The sequence below is a fragment of the Peromyscus maniculatus genome, chromosome 3 (assembly GCF_049852395.1).
Source record: "Peromyscus maniculatus bairdii isolate BWxNUB_F1_BW_parent chromosome 3, HU_Pman_BW_mat_3.1, whole genome shotgun sequence".
In the NCBI taxonomy this organism is placed as follows: domain Eukaryota; kingdom Metazoa; phylum Chordata; class Mammalia; order Rodentia; family Cricetidae; genus Peromyscus; species Peromyscus maniculatus.
The window spans coordinates 56959281-56987271 of NC_134854.1; the positions used below are offsets into that span (position 1 = coordinate 56959281).

Genomic DNA, 27991 nt, shown 5'->3' on the forward strand with positions numbered 1-27991 from the left:
TTAGAGAAATTTCTACATTCTCTCAGTTTTAGGATAGTTGTTTCAGGTGCTAGAACACTCAGATGAGTAGTCGCAGGTCTGTAATTCCAGATCCCACAAGCTACTTCCTTGGAATCCTGTTTCAACATTTCTGGTACTGAACACAGACAGCGTTGGAACTCCATTTCCCAGAAGGCCGCGCAGCATTCCGATCACGCGAGGGTTCGGGAAAACTTGCCAGTTTTTCACGCCTGCCGTAAAGGCGCGCGGTATGCTGGGACATGTAGTCTAGCCAGCCATTGGACGCCCCCTCAGATGAATGGAGCCGGGGATGACTGAGAACTACAGCTCTTGGGCTGGTCGCGTCGGTGGCGGCCGCGGAAGAAGAGTGGACAGAGACGGCCCTTGGGCAACGAACGGCGGGTTGTGGTGATGTTCAGTGAGGGCTTCCTAGGATAGCGATCTGGAAGGGCGCTCTGCGCGCTCGCACCCTGTGCCCCGCACCGGCCATGCGCCCGGCCTTCGCGGTGGGCCTGGTGTTCGCAGGCTGCTGCAGTAATGTGATCTTCCTAGAGCTGCTGGCCCGGTGAGTGACCCTCGCGGGCCGCGCCCGGGCTCCCGGGGCTGGTCCAGGGCTACTCGCCCTATCCACCTCCCCACTCCACTGCACTGGGTACCCGCGCTGCCCGCCACTCAGCAGTCCTGCGTACTGCTCGTCCCTTAGCATCCAAGTGACAGAGACACCCAGAGTGCTGCTTTCGTCACCTAGATGCCTCACTTCGAGAATTTGAAGCTTGGAGACTTTTTTCACGTAACTGATCCAAGTGCTCAAGGAACTATTGGCAGAGGCATTTTCTCCACCAAACCACCCGCTCCCTACTACTCATCCAACTCTAGCACTTGTTTCAGGTCCAGTTAGTGAATGACACGTGCCTGTCCTGGGCAAAGCCTCCTCACATGCAAAGCAGTCCTGTTTGTACACGTTGCAAAGAAAGTTTCGTTTGTGTGTATTGACATGTCCTGCAAAGCATTTGCTTTTATTGGTCGTAGGTGATTGTGAGGACTTCACCCAAACTCACATGTGAGAGATGTAGAGCAGATGACTACTGGGTTGTCACCATGGTCCTTGAGCATTTAGCTTATTACAGTCTTTAATTGAGAAGCGTGCACTTTGAAGCATAGCTTCGGAATGACTAGGACACTTTTCCAGAGGGAACAGGCTTGGCTTTGTGGTGATGTCTTACAAATAATGTTGGGTAATAATGTGCAAAGTTCAGTGGGCAGAAGTTAGAGAAGAGACAGGAGGTGGAGAGGAAAACGCTTAGGACTGAACAGCTCAAGTTAGTCATTTCAGGCTTGGCTCTAGTATGCTTCTTAACTTCTCTGGGCCTCCTTTTCCAGGCAGTTCAATAACATCTCAGTACAGTGATAACTAACTACATGTTTCTGAATCTGTATACTGTGTCCATTGACTCTCTGAGCACCCCGTGTTCAAGGGTTACATTGTTTGGCTGAGAGTGAAACAGATGCAAAGTTGGGTGGCCTTTTCACTGCTTTTAAGTTGCAGAGCAAGAAATGGCATCTCAGATGTCTAATTTCTAGCCCAATACCATTTCCAGTTCCCTTTCATTGTTTAATTTGAGCGGTCCACAGTGAGATGTCTGGTAGAAATGTATTTTACTTGATACTGTTGGTTTAAGTCCTTTTGAAGCAAGCAGTTTACTAATGGTCAGCTCTGTATGGGTTAATTTTTGCTGTTGAGAGATTGCCCTTTTGTCATGCAGAGTGTTGATGAAGAGTGATTGTTTATCTTGGGAGTGGTAAGGATATGAAAACGAAAAAGAAAGTTTCTGACTAAGCCGGATACACTTCAAAGGAAGGAAACTTTGGAATTTGATATATACTTAATATATTTTTTAAATAAATAGGTGATATATTCAGGCCAGCTATAGAAACAAAGTCAGATCATTGCGTTGGATATGCCATTAAACTGAGTGTCGCCTTTGTGTGCAGCTTGTGAGCTCTTGGCTCAAGTACTTGGTTTCAGCCATCCAAGCACTTCACTCCACTGCATTCAGCACGTGTGAGAGTGTCTCCATCCCCATGGGTTCTGAAGGTTTGAGTGATGCATGGGCACAGCCTGCTTCACACTGGTGGCTGGCTTCCCCTTCTCCCTAACAGTTTTGTTTCAGTACAGGGATACCTTGTTTATTTGCTTGTTTTTTGTGATGATCCAGGAAAGTTGTGGATAAATTTATAAAGTCTTTTCATTTCTTATAGGAAACTTTATTTAGAATTTTATTAAGATTAATTTGTAAATGAATCCAAATTCCTTATTTAACTCTTTTTTTTTTAAATCTGCATTTTGGTGTGCAGTTGTGGGTTTTCCTTCAGTGGTAAGAAGGTGGTTTTATTAATGTAATGTAAGTATATCAGACTGATAGCAACTTACTCCTGATTGCCTTAAGCACAACACAGCTTCCCACTGTAGAGCAGGAAAACTGGACCTGCGTAGACCAGAGGCTCTTTAAAGGTCCTTCTAGATAGGATCTTGAAACCAGTGGCTTTAATCATGAGGAAGTACCATAGAAAGCCCATTAGAGAGCAGAAACTGTGCTTCTTAAATGGCTTCTTTGGAGCCCTTAGATGTCACTCTAAATACAAAGGTTGAAATGACTTGTTGAAAGAAGGGATATTGAGCAAATTTTCCCCAATTGGAAAACAAATTCAGTTTTTTCTTGATGACTTTTGTAGATCTCTAATTGGGACCAGTAATAAAATACAAGTCCTGTGCATTGAATGAACAGTTACACAGTAATAAGTGAGATCTTGATTCCCCTCTTAAGGTGCTTCTGATCAACCTTCAAAATAGGTAACACATGTATGTTTTATATATGTGCTGTATATACATATATACACAGAGGTGATGAAGCAGGCAAGGTATTGTGTGTCTTAACATCAAGATAACAATGTGAAAGATTGTATTTTTCCCATTTAATTTTTCCATCAAGAACATGACATTGAACTAAATAAGGAAGTTTTATGTCCAGGAAAGAGAGAAGCGAGGTGTGAACCATCTGCCCAATTCATTCTCTTCAAAGTTGTCTTTTTTTAAGATTAAAATTTGGATTTTTGCCAAAGAAAATCCCAAGTAAGAGAAGCTGTCTGCAGTCAATGGTTATAAGTCTTAAGAAATAAAGAGAAGGAAGGATTCAGGGAAAACATTTCAAGTTTTTACTTGGAAGCTTTAAAGTGAATTGTTCCAGTTCAAAGACACCCCGCCCCTAGCTGGGCCAGCACTGTGTCCCTAAAATGCTCTCTGCATTAGCTTAAAGAAGCATTGTGGTAGGATCATAGGAATACACAGGGAGGCTCACACATCCTATGTAAAGACAAAAAAGTAGAGTAGAATTATCAAAGGACCTGATGGGAGGGAGAACGGGAAAGTGATTCCTGGTGGGACTTCCTTCGGGGTACCCTGAAATTAGATGATGGTAATGGTTGCACATCTAAAGCCTTATATACACACCCTACACATTTGCCATGAAGTCCTACTTCATGGAGTACCGTGTGGCTTTTATATGTCTTTAGTGATAAAATATGATAAATAAAGGGAAAACAGCAGAGATCATCTGAAGGATACAATTGTAAATTTAAAATTTTTAAGTCTTTTACACAAATGCTAATATCCTCGAGCATATTTGCTTACAGTGAGGCCGCCCCGCCCCGCCCTCACGACTTGCTTGACTCTGAGCGCCCAGAGAGGGAGTGCACAGATGAAAGGGGCGTGGTCCACCCTCTGCACAGCTTCCCCACCACTGGCTGCCTGCAGTCCACGCTGGGCTCCTGAGTGCTTTTTTCCTCCTCTCAAGGGCACAGATCCAGGTCATTCCCCCCAGGAACTCCTCCTGACTCTGTGTGGAGTGGCTTCTCGGGAACTACTCTGTAAGAGCTTTGACGCAGGCTTTTAGTAGAAAATAGAAGGGAGAGCCAGAGAAGTGTTGATCCTCCTGCGCGGTGCTTGCCACCTCGTGCGTGTTTTCTCACTGAGTTCTCATGGCAACAATATATAGTTTTCACTTTATAAAGGGAAAAAAAGTGTCCAGTGTGATTGTTTAAAAGGGTAACTGTCGGGCTGAGGAGATGCCCCCCTGGTTAAAGTGGTTGTTGTGCGAGAATGAAGACCAGAGTTCAGATGCCCAGAACTCACATAAAATGCTTATAATTCCAGCCTGGAAAGGCAGCAACAGGTGGACCCCAGAGGAAGCTGGCTGTCTCTGTGAGCTCTGGCCCCGATTGAGAGAGCCTGCCTTAGTGAATGAGGGGAAAGAACCATTAAGGATGATTCTGGACATCCGCCTTGGCACCTCAGGCTTCCACACGTGATATAAACAAGTGCACCTCACGCATGTCAACATCCACATGTGCACACATGCACACACATGTATACACACACATGTATACACACACACACACACACAAAGAGGGCAGGGGAAGGACAGCTATCGTTTGATTGAAGACCGCTCAGTGTGTAGGAGCCTAGACTAGTCATCACCTGGTTCTGGTTGCCTTTCCATTATGTGGCAGGCACTGTGTTAGGTGCTTTTCTGGGACCTGTTCATTTACACAACAATAAACCATGAGATAAGCACTCACACTGTTCCCATTTTAAGGAAAATTGGATGTAGAAGTTGAGTAGCTTCCACATCACACAGTAATTGACAAAGGTGCTCGTTGATGTCAATAGGAAACTGTGGAGCCCTGTCATGTTCAGCTCCGTGCTGCCATGAACACAGGGAACGCACACACTCTTGCATGCAGAAGCACAGGCATACCTTTTCCCACTAGGACTGAATGGGGGAATCCTTGAGAGCAAAGATTCCCAGGACCCCAGCCTAAGACAGTGAGATCAGTACTGGGAGGGTGAACCTCTCCAGGAACACAGCTTCTTTGTTCATTCATTCATTCATTCACTCACTCACTCACTCATTCATTCATTCATTCACAGTACTGGAGATTGAACTCAGTAATTCCTGCACATGAGGAACGTATTCTATAAGGCCGCTAAGCTATATCCCTAGCCCCTCTACTTTTTTCCTCTTTTAATTTTGAGACAAAATCTCATTAAATACTGCCTCACCTACCTACAATGCTAGGCTTACATGTATGCACTGCCATGTCCAGCCTGATCCATGGGTTCCTGAAGACCAGCCAGGATAGAGCTGATGAGCACTGTGCTAGGAGCCATCTGGAGTTCAAGTTCTGCTCTCCTGTATTGACCAATGGTTTGAATTAGATTCTTGAATGAGATGGATGTCTTCCACGATTGTTTATGGATTCCTACAAAGTTTAGCCTTGTCCTCTGAGCCCAAGAAAGACAGATTGTTGAACTGCATCTGTAGCAGTTCAAGAAACCTTCATAGGTGGCAGAGCTTAAGGATAGCACCGTGTCTTTTTGAGGTGGCAAGCCTCGTTCTGTAGGAGTGCTGTATTCCTTGGCTGTTTCTATGCATGAGTAATGTGGGACTCTGGAGTCTTGGATGAGGAAAGATTTATTAAGGAATGAAATCCGTAAGATACACTCACGACCCAGAACAGAGCTGAGACACCACTGCTGATTCAGAGGCTGCTGTCCTGCTGTTCCACCCAAGGGTGACGGAAACAAACTGCAAGCCATACTTCTCTGCTGCTCGCTCCTGCTCCAACCACCGAAGGAGGCGTGTGACCCTTGCTCCACCCTTTTTAAGGGGACATGTATCTTCAGAGAAAACCACACCCATAAGGGCAAAATTTCCATCCAGTTGGTCATTGGACCAAATGGCGGAATTCCCACAACATTTCCCTTTTTTTTTGGCTAAAATAAAAGAAAGGTTCTAATCCTAACCTAGTAAAAACTATATACAATAAAAACTATTAACATATATTGTCCAGAAGGAAGGAAAGGTAATAATCTTAATATTTGAAACTACATACAACAAGAACAATTATCAAATAAAGAATACATCCTAGACATCTAGACCATAGGTAATTGGCAAATTTTCATAGAGATTGCTCCAATAGTCGTCCATTCCTAAAGAATCTAAGTTTTGTACCTAATATGTCCTTGGAAAAGATTCAGGAGGATTGTAACTGTAACTATTGAGGCTTCAACCCTCAAATCAAAGACCTGAGAAGGAAAATAAATTACCTGAGTAAGCAGGAAGTGCAAGTAACTTCCAAAAAAATGTCAGGAACGACAGAAATAGTTGGGTGCCTGGACAGTCACCCAAGGTTCTCTGCAACGTTGGGGCATCCAACTTTGGCTTATAGGCCTAGAATATCTTGACAGACCATTTTCAGAAGCAGGACATTTTGAAGGACTTTCCTACCCTGTCTTGGCAAAGTTTGGCAGTTGCTTTTCTTTGTGTCCTACTGGTCCAGATTGGACAATGTACTTACTGTCAGCAGTCAAGGCAAGGGCAGTTTTGCCAAGAAGAAAATGAACTCCCAATGGAGTGTCTTCAGTGCCCATCATCTTCTTGGAGTAGATCAGTACTGCCAGGAACAGATGTGTCTCACGTCAAAAGGATTCTAGGTTATTAAAACATTTTAAATGCCATATTCTGTATGTCTTTGAGTGTTTGAAGGTGGCCTATCTGTCTGAAATATATCTCTGTATGACCTTGACATACATGAGTGACTATTAACATGTAATTCTTATTAACCTATGTAGCTTAAGGACTAAAGCTTTACATTATAAAAATAAACAAGCTGTAGAGGTCATAACTTATGTAAAAATAGAAACAGATGTACAATATAAGGACAATAACCTTGAAATTGTGACAGTATGCAAAAACATCTTAACCAGAGGTAGAAATGTAAAATACAATATGACAAAAATAACCTTAATTTGCATCAATATACAAAAATATCCTAAACAGAAGTAGATATATATATATATATATATATATATATATATATATATACACACACACAAACATAATTTTACATTTGTATCATTATACAAAATATCTTAAACAGAAGAAGGAACATATGTACAATATAAACAAAAATAATTTTGAATTTGTATCAATATACAAAAGTATTTTAGAAATAGAAACATACAGTGTAACAAAAATATCTTTGTATTTGTATCAATATACAAGAATCCACACCAATGTAAATTATTTTAAACTGATAATCTACCTTTTAATCTTATCATGCCTATTCCCCCATATTCTATTCCAAATGAGATCCCTGAGTTTAACCTCTATTGATCCACCCCCAACCCTATAACAATTTATTATCAGCCCCCCTACAGATGACAATTATCCATAACCCTGAGAAGAACCCCAAAACCATCCACCCCATCTATAGGGAAAGTGAGCGTTGCTTTTTTAGAATTACTTCCTGCTGTCTGGGGAGGGGGGAGGGGGGGCAATAATGTCTCTTTGGGACTCTTTAAGGACTGAAAAATGGTTAAATCTTTGTAGAACTATCTGTAACATTTGTAGCCAGTCTCTGGGTAATGGGTAAAGCTTCTCTAAAATTCTGGCTGGAGTGGTACAAGAGTGTAGACCATCTCAGCTAGCTACCTTAGAATTGTCTTGAGCAGTTTGTAGTCCAAAACCAATCTTTGGGTGGTGTCTATAGGCTTAATGGCATTATAGTGATCCAGGTGGAATCCTTGTTGTGGGCCCCATCATCCTTTTTGGAGATTTCAGAGATCGCTGTTAGGAAAATTTATTGTTCACTGTGGAAAACTTAAACATCATTATCAAAACAGAAAGTTTTATTTTTAAGATAGTTATGTGCCTAAAGGAGAATTTTAAAGAGTCAAATTAAATTTGAGGGGAAAGAGATTTGTGACAATAGTCCCTAGATTTTGGTTTTCTTCTGTTCCATACCATGTGGCTCTTCTGATATGAGACAGAGACTGAATTTTCTTTTAACAACATGCTTGGGTTTAGAGAAAGAGAAAGCCACACTCCAACTCCAAAGCCAGCTTCAGTTTTTAATTGAGTTGGGACAACAAATATTTTGAGAGGTAAAGAGATTTTACCCTGTAGAAGTAATTATACCATCATGCCAGATTGTTTCTTTTCCTGGTAATTTTTTTCTGGGCAGTTCTCCTTCCTTTTTTAGATGTCTGTCATCCAAAAGTTCTTGATATCCTTAAGATAGATATTTTTATTCTCCTGTAAAGACAAAAATAGAATCCTGCCCCAACCCTAATTTGGTGAGTTTTTCCTTTTGACATGAACCACCACGTCGGTTGATGAACAATCGCTTTTCCTACGCAAAGCCCCTTCCCCAATGTAACACATACCCTGCTTTCCATTCTGAGGTCAACACATCTTTAAAGTACACAGGCTGATTTAACTCAGTTTTTCCGATTGTCCAATGTCTCTCTGCAGCTGTTGTTCCTTTTTTATTAGCATTTAGAAAATTTAGAGTTGAGGAATTAAGCAGTCTATCTCTGGGGGTCTTTATTACCTCTTTCTGCTTGTTTAGCATTTCTTTTAAAGTACAGTTTGATCTTTCTATAATCACTTGTCCTCTTGGATTGTGTGATATTATTGTAATATGCAAAAACGTTTTATTTTACTAGAGACATATGCTGGAGCATTGTTGGTCTTAATTTGTACAGGTATGCCCATGATGACCATGACTTCTAATAGATGTGTAATTACAGAATCAGCCTTTTCAAAACTCAAAGCAGTTGCCCACTGAAATCCTGAATATCTACCTGTGCTATGGTATACATATTTTAATTTTCCAAATTCTGCAAAATGGAACACATCCATCTGCCAAATTTCATTTCTTTGAGTACCCTTAGGGTAGTGGAGTTTGATTATACAAGAAACAAGTAGGACATTTTCTTATAATTTCCCTGGCTTGTTGCCAAGTGATGAAAAAAATCCTTTTTCAAACCCTTGCTATTGGGGTTGAACAGGGCCGGCAGGCTACACGGGCTGGCTGCTCCTGCTCCAACTACCCAAGACAGAGCGTGTGACCCTTAACTCCGCCCCTTTTTAAGGGGTCAAGTATCTTCAGAGAAAACCATGCCCATAAGATGAAAATGCCCCGGGGCTAGAGAGATGGCTCAGAGGTTAAGAGCACTGGCTGCTCTTCCAGAGGTCCTGAGTTCAGTTCCCAGCACCCACATGGTGGCTCACAACCATCTGTAATGAGATCTGGTGCCCTCTTCTGACATGCAGGCAGAACACTGTATACATAATAAATAAATAAACCTTTAAAAAAAAAAAAGATGAAAATGCCCCATCCAATTGGACCAAATGGTAGAATTCCCATAACACATGAAGGTGTACTTAAGGATTTGCACTGGGGATATAGCTCAGTGGTAGAGTTCTTGCCTAGTGTGCTGCCTGGTTTTGTGTGTCAACGTGACACAAACGAGTCATCAGAGAGGAGGGAGCCTCAATTGAGGTATGCCTCCACAAGACTGGGCTGTAGGCAAGCCTCTGTAGGGCACTTAATTAGTGATAGGGGAGGGCCCAGCCCATTATGGTCCTCTGTTCTATAAGAAAGCAGGCCATGAAGAACAGGCCAGTAAGCAGCACTCCTCCATGGCCTCTGCATCAGCTCCTGTCTCCAGGATCCTGCCCTGTTTGAGTTCTTGCCCCAACTTCCTTCAGTGACAAACAGTGATGTGGAAGTGTAAGCCGAATAGAGCCTTTCCTCCCAAGTTGCTTTGGTTGTGGTGTCTTGTCGCAGTAATAATAACCCTGACTAAGACAGCATGTTCAAGGCCCCAGCACCTAGTAGTGTATCTTGCCATCAGTATTTAATTTTCACAGCATAGTAGAAAATGGAGTTGGCTTTAATAAATAGGACTGGATTAGTATAAAACTGCTTTAAAAAGCCTATGTAGGGGGTCAGTGGGTGTTTCTGGTTAAGATGAAAAGAGACTCTGAAGCTGGTTAATACTAGTCTTAGGGGGGAATTTTGATGCTCACTTGGGATGTCTTCAGCAATGGGACAGAATTGGGGGTGGTTCAGGAAAACTGTCAACATTTTATAGAACTGATTTTCAGAATGCCTCGAGAGGGACGTCAGAACGAACTTTTGTCCTATGGCATGTGTTCCTAATAGGCACCGTGGAACACTCTTGGCTCTTCTTGGAGCACCGAAGAGGATCTGTTGAAGTCCAGGAATCTCTCTTGACTGTCTAATATATTGAAGACCCACGATGAGGGCTGTGGAGGGCCGCTGTGTGCCCCAGCAGTATTGCTCAGTCATTTTAGCTTACTATCCCAGCCCCAGAACCCATTTTTGACAGTTTTTCTTAATCACCCTTGCACAGATACACAGTTATGTTGATTTGTGTACAGATATGTACCTGTGCCCTGTTAAAATAGCAAGCCTCCCCCGCATCCCCAGGACTACTTATTGCTCCTTGGGGACATTAAAGTCTAAAGTTGCATGCCTATTATCACGTGACCAGTAACTCCTGGCCAGTAGAAATAGATGAACATTCCAGGAGAATTCCAGCATGTTTCTGTCCATGACTGGAGACCTTTTGGGTAGTGGGGGATGTATGTGAGTTTACAGGGAAATTTCCTGCAGCTTACTGGGAAGTCAGCTCATGTGTCTGGCAATGAGAGGAGTTCTCATTGCAGGGCCTGCTGCTCTAGGAAACCCTAACAGACGACATTCCCTGAGACGCAGTGTCAAAGTGTGTGATGCATGGCATGTGAGGGCCAAGATGAGGAAGGAGAGCGTCTGCAGAAATCTCTCCTCTCTATTATTTTGATGCCATAAATATAACAGGCTGTAGTGTGCTTTATCTGAGTTTGTGCCTTGTGTTTCCTCTGCTCTTTACTATACAGGAAGCACCCAGGATGTGGGAACATCGTGACGTTCGCACAGTTCTTATTTATTGCTGTGGAAGGCTTCCTTTTTGAAGCTGACTTGGGAAGGAAGCCACCAGCTATCCCACTAAGGTATGGCACTTTGAAGTCTTGTTGAGTCCTTTAAAACCTGAAAGGTGGCGCCTGGACAAAAAACATGAGGCACATGTTTCTCAAGCTTAGGTTATAGGTGACAGTGGAGTCATTAGTTTTATGAATTACATTGTTATACTCTAGAAAACTATTTTTAGAATGAAATTCTTGCCCATAACATTTAAAATAACTGTGGTGGCGATAAGTACATATGTGTATAATACAGGGTCAGAAGGACTAGGGTGACCGGAAACTTCTAATAGTTACATGTTTGTCCTTTGTGTGGGTAGAGTTACTGATTATGCTAAGAGTAGTATCATCAAGCATCTTGAAAAACAATTGGCTTTTGGAAATAAAGAAGCAGTGAGTATACAGAATGGCAAATTACTAAATGTTACTGAATTGTTTGCTCACAAATGGTTAATTTTATATTGTGTGAATTTTGCTCCAATTAAAAGAAAATTGACAAGCTAAGAAAAAATTGCTAATGCCAGACTCTGTCCATTAATCCAGGTTTGCCCTAAGTGTCTTCACAGGGCCAGATGCCCTGTGAAGGGTTCTCATGTTGGAGAGACTTTGAGATGGAGGTGCCCTCCCAGGGGCACTTAAGTGGCATCACCCAGTTTCTTTGGGAGTGTGAATGTCACCCACGTACTCAAGCTCATCCTTGTCAGTCTTCTGCCTTCCTTAGTAGCTTGCTGAGTGTATTCATATTGTACCTTAGGCTCTTGTTAATGTAATACTAAATATTTTAATTTCCTTTCCATTGGGTTTAGTGTCCCCATAAACTTTCTGTTCCAGCAAGCCAGCATGTACATCATGATAGGAATCCCACCATTTTTTAAAAACTCCTTTGGGTCTTCCTGTTCTCTCGTCTGCTCTCATGGATCTTGGTGAAAGCATCATGTCTATGTATATAGTAGACCCTTGCTGGCTGACCTCTGTCTCCTCCTACCTGTGCTTCCGTTTTAGACTCTTATTAAAGACAAGGTCCTCTCACTATGTAACCCTGGATGGCCTGGAACTCACTTTGTAGACCAGGCTGGCCTCAAACTCATAGAGATCCACCTACCCCTGCCTTCCACGTACTGCAATTAAAGGTGTACACTAACATGCTCAGCCTATTACCATTTTATTATTGCACCCTGTGCCTCTTGTTGTCATTATATCCCCCATGGTCTGTCCTAATTATCATATCCCCATTCATGTCCCCTTACAGTGACTTTTATTTTCTATATGTGAATCAACAATCAAAGTTTTGCCCAGATCCTTCATCCCCACTAACAATTTCTAGGCCATGCTATGTAAATAGTCACATGGAAGAATTAAATTAATTAACCTGAAAGACCTTGATAACTCTTTTCCCAGTGGTGTCTCAGCATGAGAGCGTCTCGTCATGAGGAACTTTGGCGAGCAGCCTTGTAAAGTGACTAACAGATGTTGCATGGGAGTTGTGAGAAGCCGTCACTAGTGGTCCTGCGTGCCTGGAGCACTGTCCTCTGTTGGGTGTCAAGTTCCTTAGACTATTAATGCAGCCTTGGCTTCGCTTGCTCCCCGTTGCAGTGTCTCTCCAGCTCCATGTCTAACTAGTAACAAAAGAAGATAACATGAGAATGGGTGTTGTTTATCCTTCGGGTGTGTAGACACAAAACTGTTTGGAAATCCGTACCCAAGGCTGAATATTTTATGAACAATACAGAACCATTGTTTACTTTTGCTCTAGATTATCTAGGCATTTATTTAAAGTTTTTAAAAAATATTTTTGAGTGAATCCTGAAATTGCTGATAGTTAATCCTTTTTGACTTGAAAAACATTGACAAGAATATGGTTTAGCTAAATAATATATGAAAGACATCTTGAATATTTTCTAGATCAAGATGAAAACATACAAATATAAAAATTTTAATCCATTTACTTATTCATAGTATGAATTTACTTATCCATAGTAACTATTTACTTATTCATTTGTATGTATCCCTCTATCTTCTAAGTCATGATTATAGGATTATAGGATTTTTCTTTAAGACAGAATTTCATTTTGCTTTTGGTTGGTCTCAAATTTGTGGAGCTGAGAATGGCCTTGAACTCCTGATTCTTCTGTCTCTACCCCAAAGTGCTGGGATTATTGGTGTCTTCCAAGATGCCCACTTTCTGTGGCACTGAGGATCAAACCCATGCTAGGCAAGTTACTCTTGCCAATTGAGCTACATCCTTAACTCCTAGGATTTTTTTATTTTAATTTTTATCACAATTTTAAGACTTATGAATTCTCAAATGACTAAGACTCTGGCTGGAAGTGGTGGCACATGTCTTTAATCCCAGTACTCAGGACACAGATGCAGCACACCCTGATCTATATAGTGAGTTCTTGTCTAAACACCTTGTCTAAAAGAGAGAGAGAGAGAGAGAGAGAGAGAGAGAGAGAGAGAGAGAGAGAGAGAGAAGAAAAGCAAAGAAGACTCTGATCTTGAGTGTAAGTCTATACAAATCAAGGAATATCCTCATTATTTTAGACACTACTGGTTCAGTGTGAGGAATAGTTTTCACAGTGCCTAGGCTGAACATGAACTTGACTTAGCAAATCGTTGGAATGTAGTTTTTCAAAATTAAGAAAAATAATATTGTATAAATATATACATGACATATTTAAGGTAATTAACCATTTTCAGATTCTCCAGAGGCCAATGAAAAGTATCTACAAGGAATTAATACATTAAACAAGAATTATCTGTTCACTTAAAATGTCTTACTATGGATTAGGTAACATTTGTAAATCCTAGTCCTAAGTCCCTTGAAAAACATTCAAGGGTTTTCTTAAGCATATCAGTAATTCAGACTTTCCCCATGCTAGTCTGACTTGGTGCAGTGTTCATATATGGACTTAGTATGTGACTTTATCTGGTAATGGTTCTCTATACTCTCTTAGCAGAGAGGAAGGAAGACCAGTGTCTTTTAAACCAAATATATGCATTTCCTTCTATATCAAAATTTCCTGAAAACGTGGACGCGTGTGATGTTGTTCTCTCCCATTGCAGGTACTACGCCATCATGGTAACCATGTTCTTCACTGTCAGCGTGATGAACAACTATGCCCTGAATCTGAACATTGCCATGCCCCTGCATATGATATTCAGATCAGTAAGTGCCAGCTCGAATGTGTGTCCTCCAAACAGCATGGTAAAGTGGGCAGACTGTGCATGGGGCAGAGGTAGACAGTCGTACAGGAAGTCAAGTCTAGGGCATAAGGTTTGTGTTGAGTCTTTGAACAGGATGGGAAAGTGGAAAGTGCATGGCTTACTGTATTCATTTCAGGTCTAATATATGACTAATGCAAGTAAAATTAAAGTTTCTCTGAGAAATAGATTTACTTCCTGTCTCCTTCATCTGGCCAATTTTGAGCTCGTACTTAACTACTGAAGCCTCTTTACCCTCATCCCTGCCTCGCAGTGCTTTGCTTTGTAATTAAGGCTGGCTTGGAACTCTCAATCCCCTGCCTCAGCCTCCTGAGTGCTGGGTTTATGGGCTTGTCCCATCACACCTGGCAGGACAATTGTGGATGAAGGGGATTTCTCTCAATATGATAATCCATTTTCTCTATTCTTTATGTGTGATCAGCACTGTCTAGTTGGTATATAAATAAGAGCAGAGTATTCCAGAAGAGCAGGGAAGACATCAAGGCACGTGTGGGCAGAGTTGGAGCAGACTGCAAAATGGGTGGTGATGGGAATGACGTTAATCTTGTTGCCTGAGATTTGTGTGAGATTAATGTCCTATTCCTACAGAGACCTGCATAGATAATCATAATTATCGAGGTGACGTCAAAGCACTGATGTAGTACTTACATAAACTTTATATTGGTTAACACCTTTCTAGAGAGGAGAAACTTCTTTGATTAAGAATGGAGGTGGGAAAAAGCTCAGTAGAAGTTTTAAACACTAAGTAGATGGGAAGTTTGAGCGAAGTAGGTCTAAAGTATCATGTAGCCCTATTAATTAATCATAGCTTTTGTTGTGATCACTTAATGAGAACTGATCATTTTTATACCCACTGAATTTTGTACTGATTTTATTATTTCTCAGGACAGATTTTTTTGGCCTCTTCTTTGTCTTAGTGACTGTTCATCCTTCGTCCTGTATTTTCCCTTGTCTGTTTTCTTTCCCATTGTGAGTCATGATGTTTTCTTCCCTAGTGCACTGAAACATCACCCTTGTCTTCTTTTACAGGGCTCTCTGATTGCCAGCATGATTCTAGGAATTATCATTTTAAAAAAAAGGTAACGGCACACCTTCCTGTTTTGTATGTGGAAGTGATATTCCAGGTCACCTCTGTGGACTGGTCACCTTTCTTTTCCTACAGTGGGAAAGGCTGCTCCTGGCCATCAGCCTTTTCCTGAGTTCTTTCTCTCGGAATCATGGGTAATGACTTTCCTAAGGCAGCTGACCAGGCCAGAGACTCCCCCTGTGGCTTCCTGTGGGGCCAAACAGCTCTTGTTACCATGGGATCTTCAGTGCCTTGTCAACCTATAAAAGCAGTTGACACAGAAGTCACTGTGCAGTATGGTCACCATTAGCACATGTGAACTTACATTTTCTACGTGAAATAAATGAAATATTTTCTCACTTTTACTAGTCACATTTTCAACGCTGAGTAGCCACGTGTGGCAGGTGGCGACCATATTGGAGAGTGCGGATATGGAGCATTTCCAGGGAGTGTTATTGAAAGTCTGTGGGTCAGTTGTCCTAGAAAGTGCTTTGTTGTTTGTTTTCTTTTTATCTTGGCATTCCTGGGCTAGATCCCAGGGCCTCACATGTGCTGCAAGCATTCGTATTAACCTGCGTATCCAGCACACATAAGGTGCTCATCAGTGTACTATAGTGAACCGGGAATACTTTTATATGTTAAGAGAATTCCCGGTAAAGACCCAGATAGACGCAAGGAAGGAGCAGAGGCTCAGGGTTGTTCTTGGTAGCTGCTGCCAGTGGTGTGGTCGGGTTGGGGGGAAATGCAGGAGCAGCCCGGGGTGCTTTTCCAAAGTACCCACCTCTCACTTGAGCCTCGGCCCTCCTGCCTTATGCAGACATAGTAAATGGCCGGATGTTTGGTTTAAGATGAAGACTGTACTTGACAGCTAGACTTCACCTTGGAGACCTGGGTTCCTTCCTAAGCTTTGATTCGGTTCATAACAAGATCCTGTGTGTGTGTGTATGTGTGTGTGTGTGTGTGTGTGTGTGTGTGTGTGTGTGTGTGTGTGTGTATGGATTACAGTCTCCTAATACAACCTCATACTGTCAGAGGCTCTTTCCAACACCTGTTTCCCTTAAGAGTTTACTTGGAATCTGTTGTCTTCGGAGTGAGCCTTTGACCACCCACAGAAAAGGAATTTCTCTAACTTCTCTATATTTATTCATTCTTCCCTTCCCTCCCTCCCTCCCTCCTCCCTCCTTCCCTCCCTCCCCTACCCTTCCCTCCCTTTATGGTGTCAGGATCAAACTCAGGGCCTTGCCCATGCTAGGAAAATGTCCTGCCACCAAGCTCTGATCCGTTTAACTTATTTTTCTTGAACACAGTCCTTTGGATATTTTAAAGACCACATCTATATTTTTCTTAACCATTATTTTGGCTTAATTTTTAAACTACTTCAACTTGATGTTTCTAGACTGAACTTTCGCTATGTAAGGTTTTATTAGCATCTATTAACTATATGCAGTTAACTATATGCATTATGCTAATTTCATACATACATACATACAAAATGTATCTTGATTATATTCACCCCCAAGCCCTCTTGTCCTTCTCCCATTCCTGCTGAGCCCTTCTTCTGCCCAACCAATTCCCTCCACTTCCATACCCCACTTCTCTGCAGTGGCCCTCTCCTGCATCCCTCTCTCAGCATCTCAGCCAGTCAGATCAACTCTGATGAGGTATTGTAACCAAAAGATACAGTGTCCTTGGGTAGAAAAGAAATGATGATTCATTCTGTAAGTTTAATTTCTTTTTATCCTTCCTGGGGCCTTTCCCTTGATTACCAAGACTCGGAGGGGCATCATAATGATACCATTTTAGTTAATGGGAAATGTCACCATTATGCTGCCCTTGGCTCTATAAATTGCACATTCCTCCCTTTATCCAACTGTGCCGACATTTTACAAAATCATTTAAGTTATTCAGATTGTTTTTAAAGAAATACCTTCCCTGGAGAATGGACATTATTCTCCAAGTTTCGATTCTTGTCATTTGTACCTGATAATCTGTTCTTCCTCTTTTATATTGTGTGTGTTAAGACATCATTCCAATCCCTCTTAGGATTGGAAAAGCCACGGGTACTGGTGAAGACTGGGCAGGCTGCATTGGCTTCTGGAGAGCAGACTGCAATGTCATGTGACATCTGGTGTATGTCTGTTTTCTGGTTTTGTTTACTGTGTCAGTTTCTGATAACAGTCTAGTTGATCAATAGCTGTTGACACTGCTGGGGAGTGGTCCCCCAGTGAGACTGTAGCCGTTTACACTGAGTCACATACTGCTGACTGTACATCCCCTTAGCCATGCTCTCCTTTGCTGAGATGCTCTTGTCTTTGTTTTCCAGATACAGTATGTTCAAGTACACCTCCATTGCCCTGGTGTCTGCAGGGATATTTATTTGTACTTTCATGTCAGCAAAGCAGGTGGTAAGAATCAGCTTTAAATCATTTGTTTTCCCTGCTTGTCATCAGGCCCCATTACCAGGCACCTGGTAATGAAGAGCGGAACTAGAGTGCTTCTGTAAGACAGGAACTCAACTCTGAAAGAAGAGTGGGAGGAAGTGGGCAGCGTAAATAGTCCCCTTGCGTCTCGGGTGTTGTTTGCAGTTCTGGTCCCTGTTGCTAGTGTATTTTCTTATTTCCTAGACTTCGCAGTCCAGCTTGAGTGAGAAGGATGGATTCCAGGCATTTGCATGGTGGTTACTAGGCAAGTACAGTAGTTACAAAAAGCTCATTACCTCTGCACTGCTGCTGCTGAGTTTTCTCCTGGGGGACATGTTTCTTGGCAAGAAGTTTAGGCTAAACAAATTATGCCAAGGAGGAGAGTGGCAACTGGGACCAGTATGTCTCTGAACCTTGGGGTTCAAAAAATTAGAAGAGGCCACTGTTCACATTTTTGGCACCATGTTCCACGTGGGTCCATACTTCCCATGGTTTGTCAGTGGCAGAGAAAAGTCTGTCATGCTCTTTAGGAGCACTGTGTAGGGAGTCTTCTGTTTCCTAGTGGCCAGTCTGCTGAGTGGAAGTACCTGCAAAAGAAGGGTGAGTCAGAACCCTTAACTCTCAGTTTCCCAGGGGCACAAGGGCTTATTTTCTTCTTAAGTTAACTGTTCCATATGGCAGTGTTCCCAAATCAACTCTCAGGAGAATTTTTAAAAATACAAGTATCTCTGTGTGGAATTAATTAGGCAACTCCTACAGGGCCTCATCCTCACTTGGATTTGGAGGGGAAATGTTTGCAGTAGTAACAGGAGTGGATTCACCCTGATTGAGGGGAAGAAAGTAGCAGCAAACCCTGTGTCCCCTTGTCTTGGCTTTGGACTTGAACCCTTCAGCTTACTGTTCCTCCCAGAGAAGATCTCTGCACTGTTGGGGAAATACTTACCCAATGGGAAAATTCCAAAGATATGAACATACAACTCAAAGGGAAAAAATAATGTCCAGTAATTTTATACCCTCATAATCTAGTAATCAAAGAAAACCAAGGACAAGAACTTTTCATTTTCACCTTACCATATTGGCAAGACGGTAATCAACACTGTCACTGCTGTGAGGTTGCGGTACCACAGCCGTCTCCATACAAGCCGTCAGCAGAGTAAATAGATTGCCTTTCTCAAGAAATATTGTGTATTGAGGTTTTAAAGGTCTTGAAGGTTTTTTAATGTTTGACTCAGCAGTTCCATTTATGAAAAATTATCCTAAGGAAATAATTAACATCTTAAGTATTTGTGTATATTGATTTCAGTGAAATAACTAGAAATCTAACTGTCTCATCACAAGGCCTTTAAGTGTAGTACAACCACATGATAGGGTCACGTGTGGACCCTAAATCACACTTTAAAAACACATTTATAAAGGACATAAAGGAAAAGTCCAGAAGAACCTCATGAGAAAAGCAAGGTATAAAAATGTGTAGACAATCGTACACTGTCTTAGTATACAGAAATATGGATAAGGATGTGGAAATGGGGAACTAGAGAGGATTTCATTGTAGCATTGTGGTTTTAAAATCTGCATGTCCTATAGTTTGTGATAGGTACAAAACTGTAAATAATACTGTCGCCTTAAGAAAATATGTCAAAAGGCATCTTTTGAGCTGATCTTTGTTTTTAGGCATCGGGGCACTGACTTTTGCTCTGTTGATGTCAGCGAGGATGGGCATATTCCAAGAGACTCTATACAAAAAGTTTGGGAAACACTCCAAGGAGGCATTATTTTATAATGTAAGCAACTTCTTGAACCCTGGGAAGGTGAAAATTTCTGATTTATGATGTGTTATGCCAAGTGAAATCCTGATGTAATTCATGGATTGTATTGTTATTAATAACCAACCTTTAGACCAGAACACTGAAGTACTTTAGGCAGGGGGATAATGTGTATTTTGAGTGACAGTTATTCATGTGAGATGATCATGATCAACCAAATAAAATATTTAAGGGACAAGGAACCAAGGCCCGCAAAGTTCCTATAGGTAAAATTGTTAAACTCAATATGGAAAGCCAGAAAGAGAAAATTAGTCCCAAAGCAAGAGGTCAGAAGTGTGGACATCAGTGGGGCAGCTTGGGGGATGGGGTTCAGGGCCTGAGCTCCCAGAGGGGTTTTACTCACATGATAGTTCAGTTCCCTGCAGGTACCTGAGCTTCTTCATCTTCAGGGGTGACCCAGCCTCTCCCCTGTAGCTTTCCCTGGCCCTCCTTTATGGCTATTGAAATATGCCCAGAGAGATGCCCCCAGGCCAGGGCCATACACTCCCTCTATGCTCAATTAATCTGAACAGGCAGTTTGGCACATTTACTTGGAGCTAGAGTTTGTGGCTAGGGAGTTTTAAAAAGCAAGCATTTTATTTGGTTGTATCTGTCATTGAGAGCAATGCCAAGTATAGGGACAGCTCAGCCAGAGTCACGTGACGTGATCGCACTTTGTACTGTCGTGGTGAGGCAGGTGGCAGTTGTCAGGCACCTCTTCCTCTTTAGCCTCGTCTCATCATTTGTTTCTCCTTGGCCTCAGATTGTCTTCAAATCTCTTTGTACTAGTTTCTAAATTCTTTGAAATCTGTGTGGCCCTTGTGGTTTTCAAATCCAGTATGGGGCAAGTCCTTTGGGGCAGAATGGCTGCGTGCTGAAGTCCCCCTTTGCCTTGTTGAGGGGAGTACTTCTTTATCCTTCTCATTGGTGACCATCAGGCTCCATGAGACGTCATGCCATATGGTGTCAAGGGCACAAAGGCATGAGACACATTTACCTGAGAGGGGCTAACTTCCTTATTGGACAGCTCCAAGTCATTGTAAAGCTACCCTGACTGTTCTGTAACAGGTTTTCATTTACCTTTATGTGCTCCATTCCTTCCCGCAGCACGCCCTTCCACTTCCTGGTTTCATCTTCTTGGCCTCTGATATTTATGACCATGTTGTTCTGTTCAATAAGTCTGGTAAGTCTGGGGTCATGTGGAAGGATTACTTGCCAGTTTCTGAGGCGAAGCCTCAGTTTTGCATTTGGCTCGACTACAACTTTATCTCACATTCATCAGAACCCTTGCACCTTCCGGGTGCTGTCAGTCAGTAGTTGGCGCAGCAAGGGCTGGCAGGCTCTTTCCTATTTATTCTCTGCAAATGAGGATAGCCTCACCTCTTCCCTTCTCCTGGGAATCGTGTGTTTGCGTGTGAACATGGAACGAACACGCTCCAGCCCCAGAAGTTGGTGGCAGTCAGCTGTCCCTGTGTCTCTCCTCTGCCTTGAAAGGCAGAGCTGCTCACCGATCTAAGCTGCCTTGGCACCAAGCAAAAGGGCGCAAAATGATGATAGGGCTTGTTTCCTCGATACAGATGAAATAATCAAGATAAATTAATTACAAACAAAACAACATTTAAAAAAAGAATGTCTAAATGAGGGTAAGCTGTTGCTTTTTAGAGAGGCTACTTGGTAAATTGATGATAGACGGTTGTGCATACAATCTGATCATCTAAGAGTGTTACATAGATAGGTGAACACACAAGAAAACCCTTTTTAAAATCAGTGCTTTGTGCTGCATACACGTAGTGCATTTTGTACTGTGTTGGGCCTGCTCTGCATGTGCAGTGTTGTGTCTGTCATTTGGCCTAAAACTGTGTTATAAAAGTAGGCAGTGTGTAAGAGTCCACGTGGCTCTGACTTACAAAGCAGCATTTCTCACTATTAATCCCATAGTTGTGAAGATCCCAAGGGTCCTCACAGAGCTCTGACTCTTGGTTAGTGGAGACTGGATTCAAGGTGAATAAAGGGGTGTATGGGCCAACAGTTCTTAAGGGAAATAATGCTGCTGTTCCTGATACTGTTTTTGCCTGTATAACCTTGTTAAGAAGATGAAAAGTTCAACTGTTCACACTGGCATGATCATCTCTTCTCTTCACTCTGCAGAACTCTATCAAATTCCAGTCATCAGTGTGGCTATGCCCATCATGTGGTTCTACCTCCTCATGAATGTTGTGACTCAGTATCCTTTGGAGTGCTCTTTGGTCTGTGTCTCCATTCTTACAATGTAGGGACATGAGTTTGGGTTTTGCTTTGACTTCTTCTCTAGTGAACTGGAGACGGGTAGACCTATTCATGAAGCTCCTTTGTAGACTGTAATGGTGCAGGTCAGGTAGGTCACACAGAAGAAACAGGACTCTGTGGACTGGTTTAGACTTAGTCATGTCATGAAATGAAATGACCTGAGATTTCTGTGAGGTTGCTGGTGTCCTAGGATACTTTTTATTATTTCATGACTGTTATAAGTTGCCGCAAAGCTCTGAAACAAACTTCAAATGAAGACTCATTTAAAAGTAATTATATGGATAGAAGGATCTTACCAGTATAAAAGTTGTGATGTCTTTAAAATATTGAAACAGATTGAGGTTGACTGCCTCCTTCTGAAATCACCACATAGATTTGCTGTACAGAGTTTCACTTTGAAGGAGAGAGTGGAGGGCCCAAGGACAAGACAGTAAAGGTGGGTGGGATCACCTTCCTGACCATGTCACTCCAGCGTTACTTTGGAGATGGTCTTCATTATAAACTAATGAAAATCCATAGTCATGGGTTTTTAGGAATGCCAGGGCTAGAATCTTTCTGGAAGTTCTACTAAAGAGAATCATCAGAGTGGATCTTCGTGTTTTCTCAGCATGTCAAGTTGAGGCAGGAATCACAACCTAAAGCTTCCTTCTTGGTAGTTTACAGAGAACAGCCTTAACCACTGCTCCAGATACGTGTGCGTCCGGGGTGTGTTCATCCTTACAACAGAGTGTACCTCCCTCACCGTCACGCTGGTTGTGACCCTGCGCAAGTTCGTGAGCCTCATCTTTTCTATCCTGTACTTCCAGAACCCGTTCACTCCGGGGCACTGTCTGGGCACCTTGCTTGTCTTCACTGGGACCTTAATGTACACAGAGGTGTGGAAAAACCTGGGGACCACGAAAAGTCAGCTTCAGACGGACGGCAAGAAGGACTGAGGTCTGCCTGGGACAGACAGCCTGTGTTATGTGTTAGAGGCCTCCGGCTCAGGTCTGGTTACCATTTCACTCTGGCTAATGCGAAATTACCACAGTATTGAATCCAGCAGGCCCCAGAGCACCTCTGAAGGATGAGGCTCATCTGCTCTTTCCCGGCCACCCAGACAGTGTTTGTAGACTCTACCTAGGCATCCCTGAGCTAGAGTAAACAACACAAACAAGGCTACCAGGCAGACTGTTGGATAGCCTCTGCATCTGCGTTTCAGAACATCAGAACCACACTTGTTGAATTCCAGGTCCTCAGAGCTACTCGCTTTCTACCCATGCGTGGTCTTGGATAAGGCCACGCCCCTGTGGCTCCTGATGGTTCCTTTGTTGTGACAGCCATCACCCTTCTGTCCCTCTTTCCCCTCTCACCCGCCACACTTCGCACTTTACAGTAGATCTGATGTTCCAGGCACTGTCGGGCACCGAGTGACCCAGTGGACATGTGAGAAATTAGACCCCAGGAGTGATGAGGCTGAGCTCCCTCCCGTGTGTCGGGAAAGAAGCAGAGCCCTGGTGATGTGTGAGCGGAATGCTGGTGATGATGAGCAGATAGGAGGGACCCCCTCCCACATTCCACTTTTTTAAAAATCAGTGCAAGGTTCACATGATTCTGTGACCTGCTGCTTTCTGTGCTGAGAGCAGTCCTGCAGTGTTCATGGCAGGAAGAAAGATGGGGTCAGTAGAGAAGAGGGGGGCTTTTCCATCCATCTCCCACGTGACGCTCCTTAGCTGGTGACAGACATACAATGGGAGTGTAGCCCAGCACAGCTCACTCCATCGGTACCCTGAGAGACCGCTGCCCCTGTGAAGCCAGCCACACACTCATGTAGGTCTCAGATGTGTCTGTGAAAAGCTTGGAGAACCAGTAATCAGAAGATAGCTCTTCCTGGCGCTCTGAGAGTTGTCACCTGTCAGGTCACTGATGAGGAGATTGATGTAGAGGTGTGAGTGTGATGTATAAATCAGGCCAAACCCCGCCACCACAGAGCGAGGTCTTGTTTTCCCATAGAGGTTAGACTGTTCTTGATGGGTGTGGGTAGGAGGCTTCATGTGAGCAGAACATGTTTACATACAGAAACACGCCTCTTTTCTGCTGACTGCTCTGCAGGTCTGGTTTTCCTGTCATGGATAATCTTGAGAGTAACCCTGTCAGATAGCACACGTGTGTGTGCTTGTATGTGCCCTCAGCTGGATAGTATGTGATTGCAGAGCATGGAGTCCATGTTGTTTTAGTTCCTCTTTTCTCCACTCAGACCCAGACCCTCATTAACCTCACCACCTACTCTCTGCTCCTCTGCAAGCAGCCAAACTCACTGTTTCCCTTGCATACAGACCAAGGCCTTTCCTCCTTTAGCTATGTGCAGTCTGTGCTCTTAAGCTGAGATGTGGCTCTCCATGTCTCCCAGGCTCACTTTAGTTCTTATTCCACTGTCTGAGGTACCCTTTGGTGGGTCTGAAGAGCAGCAGGAAGGAGAAGTGCCCTAATCCTCTGGGTCCCTGGGGAGGGCAGTTAAACCTGCCTTGCTCTTTTGTTACCTTAAATGGAGGTACTGTTTCTCCACCTGAGTCCCCAGGTTTGGAGACTGATTTGTCATTTTGGCCATTGACAACTTCCCAGTGCTGGTAATGCTCTGTTCTCAAAAATACCGGAATACATGTGAACCCCTTCACGGGCCCAGAAGCTTCTTAGCTGCTTTGAAATATGTGGGGTTGCTTGGGGTCGCTTGGACCAGCATTGCTATAAATACCAAGTGTTAAATGACCCCTTAAAAGGCTGGAATAAAAAGTACTTTTTCCTTCCTGTTTAACAGGAGAATCTGTTCATAGGGGCTCCCGAGGCTCCATTCTGATTATTCCTAACACGATAGAACTTTCAGCTACCCAGCACTTTCCTGTCTATGCCAGTGAGGACTACAGCTTGTAGTTACCTGAGACTGGTTGATACAGACAGGATTTTGTTGCTGGAGGGCTTTGAGTTTCAGAATGTGCATCCCTCTTAATATGACTACTTTGTAAGTTTCATTAAAGGAGATGGAGGGACAAGTAGGAGGTCAGAACACTCACAAAACAAAATGTACACCTGAAGGAAGAGTACATGAAGGCCCCAGCCTGCCTCCTCCCACACTCTAGTCAGAGAGAAGAAAGTACCCAGCAGACACTGCTCACAGCTTAGTAGAGCTGCCTTTCCAAAGGTTTTGTTTCCATTTTCCTTGTACACCGGCACTGCACATGGCCCTGTGGCGGGACGTTTTCACACAGGTGAGCACATCCCCACCTTCACCCCCATCCCACCCCCCACCCCACCCCCCACCCCCGCCCTGCTGTCCGCTGGACAGTTTTCCTCGACCTTCAGATCACACATCCATCCATGATTTTATGTCTCTACACAAAGTCCAGGAACTACAAATGAGAGAATATGATGTTTGTCTTTCCTACGCTAGCTTAATTTGCTTACCAGGATCATCTCCAAATTCATCCATAAAATCATTCTTTGAAAAACTCATTCCTCTTGACTAATTTTTTTTCTATGCGGATTGTAAAAATTTTTAAAGGGCAAATAAGCCATTTTATCAAGGCCAGACTCACTGAATGTAGAGAAATGTCTATCAAATATTGCTGTTCTTTCAGCTTCAGCGACAGCTTATAGTTTGACTCGAAAGAGCTGAAGACATGGGAAGCTGCTTTAGAGGAAGAGTCAAATAGTGCAAGCCACTAGCCAGGAAATGCCCTGTTTCCCTGTGCCCAATCACAGCCTGACTGGGGTGTCGGGTGAGGTGGCGGGAGAGGACTGGGGGTGCTTGGGTTATATTTAATACTGCATATCCCTTAACCAACATTCTGTTGTAAATGTTAACTTGATCACTTTGATTAGAAATGTAATTTCAGTTTTTGAACTTTTTCCTTGCAGTACTGAGGGTCCAACATACATTTTATGGATTCTTTTCTTTTCATCCACCTAAAACAACCAATAACCCATTCAATGGATTTAGAGTTCAGTGGGTGCCGGGGTTTGTTGTGTGTTTTCTTTTCCCTTCTTCCTGCCCAGCTGACCAAAACATAGCACTGCTGTTCTCTGCCAGGGTGGTGGGGGCTGCCTGTACCCCCTCTTCTGGTCTGGGAGGAGTGCATGGTAGTTCCAAGGGTTCTCAACCTGTGGTCCTTTCCTGGGCCCCGCCCCCCCTCCTGGGCTTGGGCTTTGCTTTTGCCCTTTGTTCTTCCTGACCTTACCTCACTCCCTTCCTGCACCTGCATTCACCAGCGCTGTTCCTACTGCGCAATCCCCGACATTCTCGCTCGCTCACTCGTGTCTCTGTTCTCGGGGGCCTCTTGATATTTTATCTCAGGAGTTTCATACGTTTTTATATCTGTCCAGCATGTTTTATTTAGTGTGCCTGTAGGCATTGCTAGTAAGAGTGCAGTGTACAGGGGAACACTTGGCAGAGTGCTTCACGGGAGTGTGAACATGGGAGCTTTGTCTGAACTGTCTGTATAGTCTTTCCCAGCTCAGCCCAGGAGCAGAGAATCCCTGCTACCTGTCCCTTCTTATTTGGTTCTTTTCGGCCTGGAGATGGGGAAGTTTGAAGCCAGGGAAGTTCTACATCAGTGAACTAGCTATGGGTGGTGGACTTGTTATCAGAGAACCAGTTTGAGTGAACCTGAGCAGATAGACACATGTGCTCGGAGAAACCACGTTGTAAAGATCTGAAACTAAGATCCTTTCTGTGGCTACAAGTAGATAGAATTAGGAGGAATTCTGCTCCTGTTAGATAAACAAAGCATTTTGGTCTCAGTTGGCTTTCTGCTGAAAGCTGTTGACTGAATCTTGTCTGTGGCAGTTCACGCTAACATCGAGAAAACTGCCAATATAGATGAAATATGCTCATTATTACTGTTGGTTGGTGTGGTGTTTGGAAATAAGTATGAACAATATTTAAGTGCAATATTTAAGCTTTGGAATATATTTGCTATGACCAGTTGGGAGACTAATGCCTCTCAACTTTACATTGTATTCTTTCTTTCTAGAAGTTTCCTCTCTGTAGACATTCCAGGAATGGAAGGGGCCGGGGAGCATGCATAATTCATTTCTGAACTGCCAGCTCCTGGCATAGTGTCTAACATGTGTTACATGAGAAAATGAATGCTCGCCAAGGCCTCTTCCTCCCTCTTCATAATGGTTCCTTACAGCTCTTCCCAGTTCTCAGGAGCTGGCTGGCAAGAAAGCCAAGGACGGGGTATATCCCAATGACTCCAAACGCGAAAAGGAATGGGGAGCAGTTCTTGGGGGTGGCTGTAGAATGCTACCCAGCTTTTAGCTGCCTTGATGCCTGGTGGGAGGAGGGAAGAGACTTGAGAGCATATTACCATATCGAGTTGATGTTCAGGAAGAAGCTCACCAGGAGGTCACTAGAGACTCCTAAGGGTTTTGAAGAGGGTGCCTGGTGACTGCCACACTCCCATGTCACAGTTCCTGAAGTCAGTGTTGCCAACTGATGCCTGAAGAGCTGTTTGTATTTGTCTGCATTGAGTATCACAGACATCTGCCTCGAGCTTTGCCTACAGAAATCACCACCAAGGGGCAAGCGGCAAAGGAGCCAGAGACAGAAAAGGCCTGGTCTGCACTCATAAGGCCCATATTCGAGGGGAAAACTGTAATGGTGCCTTTGACAGATTGAGTTATTTTACATCTTTTCGGGGGTTGAAGAGGTAGACTCCTCCAGCGGAGTGGGAGGCAGGGGTTTTTCCCAGCAACACAAGAAAGCCTTTGTGCTTGGCTCCCTACCATGAGCACTCCCGTGCTGTTAGCCTGCTTTCCAGAGGACAGCCTCAGCTTCCCAAAGAGGATGATTTGAAAAGTGACAAATTATGGTAGTGAGGGTTTTACTCATTCAGCCTCTGAGCGCTTCGTTGAATATTACATTTTAAGAACAAAGATCAGAGAAGGAGGGAGCCGTAGCAGCCATGTGTGTAGAACAGCCAGAAGACATTAGTGAGTATTCAGACTTTGAGCTGTGTAAATATCAGACATCACTCCCAGCCTTAGGAGATATTTGAGCAGCTAAGGAGGGAAAGGAGGTTCTTTGAATAAAACGTTTTGCCAAACTGAATGTGTCTTTTTACCGTCATTTCTTATAAAGAGCCATTTTTCACCTCTGAAAAAACTCATCAGACATCTGGTTTTTATCTTGGATTTGCGATCATTGTTTCTTAATAAAAGTGATAAATCCCTGCAGGTGCGTCCAATCACCATTGCCTTCAGGGGCCTGTGTGTGGTTTCAAGAGTGCTCGTTTTTACCTTGTGTGTGGTGCTGGGATG

At 43.2% G+C, this 27991-nt stretch overlaps 1 protein-coding gene across 1 annotated transcript; it reads left to right on the forward strand.

The window, feature by feature from the left end:
- Positions 1-226: 226 nt before the first annotated feature.
- Positions 227-27782, forward strand: Slc35b4 (solute carrier family 35 member B4). Its single transcript, XM_006990371.4, has 10 exons — positions 227-565; positions 10812-10925; positions 13962-14064; positions 15150-15199; positions 17510-17591; positions 17811-17871; positions 19278-19387; positions 20516-20591; positions 21557-21632; positions 22383-27782. The coding sequence occupies exons 1-10, from the start codon at positions 489-491 to the stop codon at positions 22627-22629; spliced, it is 996 nt and encodes a 331-aa protein (XP_006990433.1). The 5' UTR covers positions 227-488; the 3' UTR covers positions 22630-27782.
- Positions 27783-27991: the final 209 nt, after the last annotated feature.

Coding starts and splice junctions, on each gene's coding strand:
- Slc35b4 (XM_006990371.4), top strand. CDS start 489: ATGCGCCCGGCCTTCGCGGTGGGCCTGGTGTTCGCAGGCTGCTGCAGT. Junction 566..10,811: donor TTCCTAGAGCTGCTGGCCCG/GTGAGTGACCCT, acceptor TTTACTATACAG/GAAGCACCCAGGATGTGGGA. Junction 15,200..17,509: donor ATTATCATTTTAAAAAAAAG/GTAACGGCACAC, acceptor TTTGTTTTCCAG/ATACAGTATGTTCAAGTACA.